The sequence below is a fragment of the Pteropus alecto genome, unplaced genomic scaffold (genome assembly GCF_000325575.1).
Source record: "Pteropus alecto unplaced genomic scaffold, ASM32557v1 scaffold78, whole genome shotgun sequence".
Taxonomy (NCBI): domain Eukaryota; kingdom Metazoa; phylum Chordata; class Mammalia; order Chiroptera; family Pteropodidae; genus Pteropus; species Pteropus alecto.
Genome location: NW_006443124.1, coordinates 11642858 through 11654003, shown reverse-complemented (window position 1 = coordinate 11654003; position 11146 = coordinate 11642858). Strand labels below are relative to the sequence as shown.

At 54.2% G+C, this 11146-nt stretch overlaps 1 protein-coding gene across 1 annotated transcript in view; it reads right to left on the bottom strand.

Moving 5' to 3' along the window:
- The window catches only part of ACSL6 (acyl-CoA synthetase long chain family member 6), a 40020-nt gene that overhangs the window by 27640 nt on the left and 1234 nt on the right, over positions 1–11146 (bottom strand). The window contains 7 exon segments of the mRNA XM_006923163.3: positions 84–116; positions 1095–1273; positions 1827–1926; positions 2425–2526; positions 2798–2862; positions 3537–3651; positions 6583–6803. Coding sequence (XP_006923225.1) covers positions 84–116; positions 1095–1273; positions 1827–1926; positions 2425–2526; positions 2798–2862; positions 3537–3651; positions 6583–6777 — 789 coding nt within the window. The 5' untranslated portion in view covers positions 6778–6803.

The window sequence follows — 11146 nt, the reverse complement described above, 5'->3', positions numbered from 1 at the left end:
CCCCTGCACATAGGAAGGGTTCTGTGAGGATGTGCCCCGCACACCATCTTGCTCAATAAAGACCTGCTGGCAGATGAGCTTACCACTGGAACATGATGATTCTGTTGGCCACAGTCCTAGAAGAGGAAAATACTGATTTTAAGTGCTCAAAAGTTCTCATTAGTCAAAGAAAAAAATAATCAAAAACAAAAAGCAAACAAACAAAAAAACAACTCAGCACAGCGTGCCTTGCTCCTGTGCCAAGCCCAGAGTTCAGGATTCTCTGCCCAGATGTGGCCCATCTGGAAACACCGCTTCAGTCGCCTCTTCTCAGATACACGCCAAGGCCTAGGCCGCCCCCCACATTACAGACAGGGCAAGAAGGCTTGAGGTGCCCATGGTACATTTGGATACAAGCTCAAGACAGAGTGGTTCGGTGGCCTGGGCTTCCAGATTAGTGGGCAGGGCTGAAGGGGCAGGTGGGGTCTGCTAGTGTAGGTGTGGCCCCTCAAGTTGTAGAGGCTGCAAGCGCACAGGCATTACAGGTACCGTCAGGAGCAGAAGGAGAACTGGAGGGCCCAGGGGCACAGACCCCATATGGCAGAACTGAGGTCAATCGCTACTGAGCTGGGCCTGAAGCTCTGGAGGCCAGGACATTCCGTGTTACTCCAGCAGACCACAAGCTGCCACCAACCTGACATTTTTGGGGAGGTCATGCACAGAAAAATTGCTTCTGTTGGTTGCTGGGGGCCTGGGACACATTTGCAAGGACCTCTCCATGGCTCCGGAACCTCACGTCTACTATCCTCAGGCTCAGATAGGCTGACGGCTGGCTGGAAATGAGGAAGCTCGAGGCTGGTACCACCATCCACCTGTTGGCGCCTGTGCCATTAATTGTGCCAGCCAATCGAACCTGTCACTGAGAGGATGCTGTGGGCACTGACCCCATCACTCACCACCAGCCCTTGTGAAGCCTGCCCATCTCAACCCTGACACATCCTGATGGCCCACGACATCCACCCGAGGGCAGGAGAGGGGCAGATAATCAGCATCTCTGGCTTGGTGGCCAACTAGCTGTGGCCCAGCAAATGTCCCCAACAGAAGCAGCGCCTCACCTCCACAGCCTGCATAGACCTAATGACCACGCCGCACTCCTGCCCTCTGTCTTTCAGGGCTTCCTCGAATGGTTCCATGAGGATGATCAGCTTGAGCCCTGGAGTCTCCTTCCTCTCCACATGCTCCAGCAGAAGCAGGGCCTTCTGAGGTTTATCCACAATCACGGTGCTGATGTCAGCTGCAGGGACCATCAAGGAGAGTCAGGCTATGCAGGCACAGGCCGTGACTGTGGGCAGCACGTAGCGGGCAGCAGAACTATGGGCTGTGCGTGCCACACTTGGTGTGCAAATGAATAGTAAGACAGGCCACGTGGGCCATGCGTTATGTACAGAGGAAGGTGCACAGAGCCTGTGGAGCCAAGGGCAGAAGGCTGCGGCATCTCCTGGAGTGGATTCTGAGCTCCCCTTTGCTTCGGGCTCAGCCTCCATCATCCCAGGTCAGCTTGAGGTATTTACCACCCCAGCATCTGCCCTAAGCTGCAGTGAACTGCATAGGGTGGGCAGCCTGTTGTGGGGGCTGGTGCAGAGGCTCCTTCTGGCAGCCAGACCTGTGGAAGGAGCCTGTGATAAAGTCTAACTGGAGACAGCTGGACTCAGGAAGCCAACTCAGGGGCCAAAATGGAAGCCCCTAGCATTCTCTGATAGTGGAAGGAAAGTGCTTTTTTTAGTGTTATGCAATTGGCACAACCTGAGAGGCTGCCAGTGGCAGGGAGGAGGCAGTGGTGGGCTCACCTGTGTTGATGATGTAGCGGATAGACCCAGGGCCCAGGGTGTCATAGAGAGGGACCACCACCATAGAATACGTGTAGCAGGCAAGCTCCGCGATGATCCACTGTGGAGACACGCGGGTCAGGGGTGGGGGAACAAATTGCAGATAGGAGGGCTGTCCTGCCTTCAGGCCCAAGCAACCAGGAACCATGCTCTGGGTCCTATACCAAGGGGGCTCTGTTCTAGCCCTCTGCATGTGGCAAGGAATCCGTGAAGCTAATGGGTTGTGCCTGCCCACCCAGTGTTCTAGACCATGCTCGCCCCGGGGAATTCTGGGACTCCAAACAGCCCCAGGCGGAAGTCCTTCCTCCCCACTAGCTGAGGGAGCAGCTGTGTATGGGGCTGGGTCGGGTGTGGATGCAGCTTGGCTGGGATGTCCATTCTCAAGTAGGGGCAAAGCCAAGGGAAGGGGCGGGATGGTGGGTGGCATGGCATGGACCAAGGATCTCCATTTTACTTCTTCTCCCAGGCCCTACAATCGATCAGTGGGGCCAGGGCTGTTCTATGGTACCCAAACCCCTCTCCACTGATACTTCTAAAACCAGTCAAGGCAGATGCTCACCTCTGGCCGATTTTGGGCAAAAACGCCGATAAACTGATCTGTACATGCTTTACAATTGTGCTGGAGAAGTCCGGACCCTAGAAATTCAGCTCTGTCAGCCACCTGCACACAGTCGTGAGAAAGTGACAAGAAGGCAAGGACTCTTCAGCTGGGAAGAGAGATCCCCAGGTGGGACTTCCACAGGTCTGAGAGACCTTTTCCCCAACTCCCTACCCAGGGATGCTGGCAGCTCTGCGAGACTGCCGCCAGGAGTATGGCTGAGAGGCCAGGCAAGGAAAATATGACCCTCTGAGACGCAGAAAGGTACCCACCAGCCCCACAAGTGCCAGGTCTACATGCGCAGGCAAGATGGAGACTGTCCTCTATCACTTACCTCCTGGTAGGACAGCCACTGATAAGGTTGCTTGGGCTTCCTGAAGCCAAGGCAGGGTCCATTCCCTGAAGAGAGAAAAGCAGGCTTTGTGCAAGGCAGGAGGACAGGGTGGGGATTCTACCTGCACCTGCCCATCAGACACCTGGATGGACACCCTATAATTGTGGGGTAGTCCACAGCCCTCTCTGGCCTGCTGAAACCCCAGAAGGCCTAAAGCCCACAAGCACGGCATCGCCCCAGGGATCAGGGAGGTCCAGGAATGGGGGCTGACACAGTGCTGGTTTCTACCATGACCTGTGTGATACAGCCTCAAAAGCACATGGAGACCTGGAGCCACTGGACAGAGGTGGCACCTCTGAGACCACCTTGCTTGGCCCCATACCCTGGGTCACCCAGGCACCTCAGAAGCTCAGGTTCAGAACCGTGCCAGATTGTGGCCTTGCAGTTCAAGGTTCACCAGGGGCAGCCAATGGGAGATACAGAGTGTAGGCTAAGAGTTGGCTCAAGCTCAGGTATGAGGGCTCAAGTCCTAGGGCTGGAACAAAGCTGAGGTCAGGCCTTTAGCCACAGAAAGTAGCTACTTCTCTGACTGGGTAGGAGGAGGGCCAAGAGTGGCCACTGCCCTCTGGGCCTGGGCACCACTCACTTGCCATGCCCCAGTACCATGCTGGCTCGCCCCTACCCTCGCACTGGCTCAACCTCTGCCCTAGCCCCTTCGGACTCCAATGGCCCCTCTCACCTGAGATGCTAAGCCCACGACGGAACACCTGGTACATGGTCCTGGCATCATCATAGTAGTGAGTGAGCAGCTGAGGGCCATCCCCGATCACGGATCGCCGGGCCCCACCACTGTCCTATGAGCCAAACACAGGCCAGAGAAGCTGACTGAGGCAGGCAGGGGCATCAGGAGGAGGCACCAGTATGCATCAGGCTGTATACAGCTTGAATACACACCCAGGCCACGCCACCCAGCTGGGGCTGGGGCATGCTCTGTGTATACTAACACACATGGCCTATATTCACCTGGACTGTACACACACAACCTGTACACATGTTCATGTACAGATGGCTTGTATACACTTGACCCGCATGCATCCCCACTCACAGTTGGCTCATGCACACAGGCCCAGCATACTCATCTCCCATACACACACACAGCACCCACACCTTAGGTCAGCATATACAAAATGTCTAGAATTTCAATTGCTGTTCACACTACTGTGGTTCACTGTTGGCTGGAGTTAGCCTATCCTTGTGTCAGGATCAACCTGCCAAGGTATCCCCTATCCCACCATCTGCTGCTGCTATGCCATTAGGTTAAGAATTATTTAGGTGCCATCCATCATTCACGTAATAGTGTGAATTAGTTTGAGGAGTGGCTGACAGTACTTTGCCAAAAACAGAGGGCTAGAAGGCTGTGGAGGGAATAAGGCAGTGAGTTCCTGGGTCCTCAGTAGTGGGGATCTAAGTGGGAAGGCAGCAAATACTCTCGATGCCTCGGGCCAGGGAGAGGAGCTGGGCTTCTCCTGTCTCCCCTTCGAGGGCTCCCCAAACCCAGAACTCTCCAGTACCAGCATTCCATCTCTTCGCTAAGCCTAATTTCAGCTGCATTGGGCTAGCCCATGACCCAATGCACCTCTTGAAACGTTGGGTCTGAGGGAAAATGTCTTGGAGAGTCACAAAGCAAAGAGCCAAACTCAAAACCACAGGTGGCTCTCAAGTGTTTTGTAGTGGAAAGTTATGTTTGGCTAGTGAGTGTTTCCTGAGCACCAGGCCCATGTAAGACCTGTGTGGGAAGCTGGGGGCATATACCGTCAGACTTGGGTAGCACTCAGGGTGTCAGAAATGGTAGAGCAAGACCACGTGCCAGGAACAGAAAGGGTTCAAGCGGTGAGTGTTATCAGGGAGTGGCTGCTGAGCTGGGATTTGAAGGATGCATGAGGCTTTGCCAGGCAGTCTTGCCTGAGGCAAGGGCAAGTGCAAATGCCTGGGGTAGGAGACACAAATGCATTCAGGGAACTGCAGGCAATTCATGGAGCTCCAAGTGGTAAAGGAGGAAGCTAGAGAGGCTGCAGATGAAGGCGAGGAGTCTGGACTTTAGGTTTAGGACAATGGGTGCCAGGGGAGGATTTTAAGCTGGGGTGAACGACGCGATCCAAATTATGTTTCTCACCCTGCAGCACACAATGTAAATGCTACCAGTCCCTATATGACCTGGGCTCCTCTTACCTCTCTCACCTCATTTCCTACTCAATCCTTTGCCTGCCCCACTGTAGCCACTCTGGCTTTCTGTGCTCCTGGGGGATGAGGTGAGGGAGGGCTCAGTCTTCCTAGGAAGGGAGGCTTCAGCTGTGGCCATGGGCTGTCCTCCCAGCCAGACCCATGAGGTAACTGTGGCCCGCACACACTGAGCCAGGGCCACTCTCCATCAAGACCCTATCCAGACCACTGTCACCTCCAGCCCAGATGCATCAGTTACCTACTGACGCTTGCCCACGCCACAGCCACCCTTCTACAGCAGAAATTGGCCCTGTCTCTCCCTACTACTGAAAACCCAAAATAAATCCATGCTGCCCACCCCAAGGGGCCCTGCCCAGTTCATGTGACTTTGTCCTTGTTGACCTCTTCAGGTGAGTTGTCATTATAGGCTTACCAAAACCAACCAGTTTTAGTGCTTTCTCTGGATCATCTCTACTCTTTTTATTACTCACTTTACTGTTGAAATTGGGGCTCAGAGAATTAAGAAACTGCTAAGGACCATATGCCTAGCAAGAGGCACAGCCAGGGCTGCTGGTCACCAAAGGCCACTCTCGCCACCACCCTGCTAGCCCACCTGTAGCCCCTCTCTACCTCCCAACCATACGAATCACCACTTCCCAAAGCCACCAAGTGCATTTTCTCACACCTCCACCTTTTCACATGTTGGTCCTTCTGCTGGAAAATGCCCTGAGGGTCCTGGCCCTACCTTGACCTGTGCCCTCTCCTACCAGGCAAAATTCTGCCATGCTCATGATCACCAAGATGCACTGTTAAGAGCTAAACTCAAGGTGCTGCACAGTGTACATAGAGTGGTATCATTTTAAAAGGGGGTGCGGGTATCTGTGTGCTTGCTCAGGGACAACGGTTAGCACGGTTCTCAGGGGAGGAGAACTGGGAGGCCAGGGGAAGAAGAGGGAAGCTTTTCAGTATGTGTCCTTTTGTTCTTCTCAGAAGTGTGGATATGTTATCTATTCAGAATGAATACAATTAAAATTTCAAATAAGGCAATTTTTAAAGGGCAAAATAAATTCCATAAGCTTAATAGAAAACAAATCTCACCAGTCCTTCTAGACTGAGCCCGGAACACCTCTGTCTAGGCTGGGCCACTGCACCTTCTTCCCCTTGTGTGCTCAGGGAGGTCAGGGTGCAGCTCTGGATCCTAGCGCCAGACCAGGGCTGGGTAGAGGGAGGGTTTGCAAGGGAATTTACCTGGCAGCCCTCTGAGAATCTGCTTAGGCCTCCTACTCAGGCACCATTGAGCCAAGGTCCCTACCTAAAAAGCAGGCAAACTAGAAGACCAGGGCAAGGCCAAGGTCAGGCTGTGACCAGGGTTCAGGTTCTAGGAGAGGCAGAAGGAGCACCTGGTAGGAGACCCTGTCCAAGGCCACTGGGACTTGCTGGCTGGCTGCCAGGGGAACCTGAGCTTCTCACTTGAGGTCAAACAAGCCACAAGTTTACTTCTACCTTCAAGATGCCTGTCCTCTGCCCACTACTTCCCACAGCTCATTCGCTCCCACTCTACTCACCTCCACTTCCTCTGACTGCATCAGGAGGTCACACGGTGGTTTCAAGGCCTTTGGCCGATGAGTGAACCAGTAGGCGAGGATGGCGGCCAGTGCACCCATACTCACGAGGGTGGTGGCTGAAAGACTGCGGAAAAACTGACCCAAGTCACCCAGCTCGGGCAGCCGCAGCATCCTCAGGATCTCCTGTGTCTGCATTTTCTCCAGAAGTGAGAGAATGAATTCTGCAGGAAACAAGAGGCAGGTGAGGGGGAGAATCCTTGGTATATGTCTTCCCACCTGTCTTGGATGACAAGTGACACAACAACCTTGGCCAGGTCTTGGCCAAATACACTATAGGGCAGGCCCTGGACTTGTGGGATATACAGCCAGTCTCCTGGAAGGGCCTTTGCGGTGACAGGCCAGAACCCTTAGCAGTCACACCTGCAGTCAGACATCTAGTCGGTTTTCCCGGGAACCATATGCTCAGGCCCTGGGCCACCGCTAACAACTGCTTCCATATTTTCCAAGGGCTCTGAAAGCTCTGAGTCAATGCTTCCTGAGCCTCAGGGCCTGAGTGCTCTGCCTCTGTTGTGTGGTCGCAGTATTTTGCTTATCTTTGCTCCTAGGGTGTGGAGAGGACAGATGGCAGCAGGCATGCCTGGCACAGTGCCCAGAATGAGTGGGGTGAAGGCGTGTGGGCTCCTCCCACTCCACCTCAAAGCTCCCAGCTCCAGGCCCTGACCCTGAGGGAGACACAGAAGGCAACACAGGCAGAGCCCACAGACCAGCCCTGACAGACACCTCTAGCCCTCATGATGTGAGGGCTAGGAACTACTTGACAAGGGCTCAGTGGGTAGTAGTCAGCAGGGTTCCCCCAGGCCCACAACCTGGCCTCCCATGGGCTCGCCTTATAGAAAATTTGGAGCCAAAAACCTATCAGGGTCAGAGGTGATGCTGGTGCCAACTTTCTGAGGACTAGCTGTCCCCAGACTGCTGACCGCTGTGCACTGTGGCTCTGCACTGCCACAGACCAAGTGCCAAGAGGAGCAGTTGTCATCACCTGTGCTGTCCTCCCTGGGACCCCGTCAGCTAATGTCCGGAGGAAAAGGGAGGTGGCAGAGAGGAGCAGGTGTTAAACTGGTGGGAAGGGAAAGGAACCAAGGCTCAGAGGAAGAGAGCTCAGCAAATACTTGTACAATCCCAGGGTAACCAGCATCTCTTGTGATGTTGTATATGGTGGTCAGGGTGCCACGCTCACCCACCACGGTCCAGGTGGACACAGTGGGCCTATCAGGGGGACATGGAGGATGCCCCAGGGTAGGCAGTGGGAGCACTTCCGAGAAGCACTGATGACTGATTTTGCTTCAAAGAGAGCAGGCTGCCACATCCTCTTGTTAGCTGATAAGTGAAGCAGTGCTGGCAGGGCAGAAATACAGCCAGCTGGGCTCAGGGTTCTGTGCTATGCCCAGGACTGAGGAAGGGAGCCTGGGTAGGCCAGGCACTGAATGCCTTTATCCCCACAAGGACCTCCATGGTGTCACTGCCCAGTAGGACCTGAGGCTAGAAGTGCTACATGACGCCTACAGGTCTGCTAGCCCTGTGAGGCTGGTGGGTCCCAGGCAGCCATGCGCCATCCACAGGCATCCTGCTCACTGGCCCACGACTTTTGGAAGCACGGCTGCGGTCTCCCTTCTTGAAGAAATAAGAGACCCCACAGCAGCCACTCCGCAGCCGTGGGATGTGAGCCAAACAGCCACTGCTTGACCCCTAAGAGAGTGGAGATCTGCTGAAATGCCAATAAATGGTATTTGTGCTAAACTGTAACATCACCACACCAGAGATGAGATCAGTGATATGCAAAGTCATTGCTGAGCAAGCGAGTAAAGCTCCTCAATTCAAATCCCTTCTCCTCTACTTAGAAGCTATGCAAGATGGAGCATATACCACCTCTCTGGACTTCTGCTTCCCCATGGAGACGGGATCACTCAGGCATGTAAAGCTCCTTGTACTGCATCTGGCACAGTCAGAGGCATGCCGGGACTAAAGAGATGGCTAAGGGGGTGCTTATCAGACCAAAGAGGCTGCTCAGCCCAGGCTGGCCCAAACACTGGGCAGAGGTGGCTAGGCCTCGGCATTGTGGCCCCATAGGAGTTTATGCTCTACAGATGGTACAATGAGCTGTCTGCATCCCAAGAACACTTGTAAACTACCCACAGGCTCTGAGTGCTCCCTGGGGAGCAGAGAAAGTGAGCCCCTAGGCAGCCAGAGCATTCTCACGGAATTTCTAAGCCAGAAATCTGGTTTTGCCAGCAGCCGCTTTGAGCTGGATCAGTCCTGAAGCCAACTCACAGGAACGAACCAGTCCCGGCATATCGATCAAATTAAGGTTCTTCATCAGCAAAGTGGAGGCCCAGCTGTGGACCACAGTGAATTCAAGGAAAACTGCTCTGGGAGGGTCTTGGCCAGGTGGCCAGCTGGCTTTCTTGAAACAGTTATTTTCCTAAGCTGCAGACAGGGACACCAAGTCACAGCCAAGGTCTATCAGATAAATGACTCACCTGATAGTGGACAATCCAGATATGCCACCAGCTCTTGGGGTGGGCTCTGAGCTGACTGACGTTTCTTCTAATGGGCTGAATTGACTCATGGGATTGGGAAGCTGAGCCCCTAGATGTCCCTGTAGAGCTCCTAAAAGCTCAGCTGTATGGTTCCAAAAGTTTCAGAGAGAATCCTAGAACCTCACTACCACCAGTCCCTTGTCCTTGGCAGTTGCTCATGGGCCCCAAGCTGTAGCAGAACATGGGCATTTGTTGCAATGCTGGATTTTCACAGACCACAGCCCAGAATGGCCAAAGCCATATACCTACCCATTGTCCATCCACCCATCCACACACCCAGGTATTCACTTATCCATATACCCACCTGCCCATCCATCCACCCATCCGCCCATCCAACCACCCATCTACCCATCTATCCACCCACCTACCCATCCATCTTCCTGTCCATCTACCACTCACCCACCTACTCATCCATCTACCCGCTCACCACTCATCGACCCTTCCATCCCATGCATCCATCCACCCACACATTTACCTAGATGGCCCCACTCTCATCTAGCTCAGTATTGGGTACTGGGATAAGGCAGATGTGGGCCTGCCCTCAGTCCCATGGGGGAGACACGTGATGGAACGGGCAGTGCCGCGCAGTGTGGTTCGGGCTGTGATCAGGCATTAGGAGCCAAAGGAGGTGCTGAAATGGGTATGGAGAATCAGGGCAGACTTCTGGCAGGGACTGAAGAGTGAAGAGGAAAGGGTGTCCCAAGCAAAGGGAAGCAAATATACCAAGGCTGGAGTCGAGAGAGGCCATGGAGCACTTAGTGAAGTGAATATTCCAGGCAGGAAGTAAAGTCTTGAGCCCATGAAATCTTACACGAGGGTCAGCACAACAAGTCTGAGGATGGTCTCCCCAATGTGCCGAGCTTTCAGAAATTACCCAGGTATCACAGTCCCCAGGAGAAGGGTGAACAGAACTTGTCTAAACTTCCTGAATTCCCAGGCCCTGGGAAGCCCTTGCCTGCACACTGCCCTGTTGGATCCTCACAAGAGCTCATGGACTCATTATAAAGTGGGAACACAGAGACTCCACTGAAGAAGTTACCTCCATTTACAGGTACACAGTGAGCGAGTCGGGGAGTCAGGTCTCAAGCCTCAGACTACAGCCTCCCAAATCACTGCCTTACACTGTACCACCACTGCGCCCCTGCCAACACTGCGCCATCCATATCCACAGCCCATGCTCTCCTTTGCAGTGGTGGTGAACAGAAAACAAAAAGCTCTAGACCTGCTCAGAAGAGCCCAGGCCCAGGCTGCAGGTGCTAGGGGGCAGCACTGGGCACCAGAGCTTGTAAGCAGCAATAAGCCAGTCAGGCCAGTCAGTGGCTCTTTGCCAGGCACAAACTACGGGTGGGCTACTCCCCAGCCTCGCAACAAGCACTGGCCATCTTCTCATGGCTGGGTCATTCTTCTCCAAGAATCCCACTCACCTGGGGCGATGGAAGTGGTGGGGAAAGGACTTGGCCACCCACTCCTCCCTGGGCTCCTACGTAGGTGGCCAATACCTAAGGAGGCATCTGAGGTGGCTGCAGCTCTGTGCTGGGGCAGGGCCTGCACTCTGCCCTGGCTTCACAGAGTCAGGACTGCTCACATTTACCCTGAGATTCCCTTCAGACAATGGGGGCCACTATAGGGCAGAGCTGCAAATTCAGGTCCTCTGAGGACATGGGCCTCAGAGCCAGCCTGTACCACCAAGCCCTTGGCATGAGACAAGGCAAAGCCTAGGTCTGGGAGTCCGGTCTCATCTCATTATTTCACAGGGCCTTGGCATGACCGTCATGCCCTCTCTGTTGACCTGGGGTGGGACTTGGTGGTCGCTAGGAGCCTAGCCATGGCTACCTCCTTCTGTGCCCAGGAGGCTCTCCTAGTTGTAACAGCCTGGGGCGGGGGGTTGGGGTGAATGGCACCCAAGGGAATCAGTGGTGCTGGTGTTGCCAAGTGAGCGGCTGTGAGTGTTTGTAAAATTCCACCTG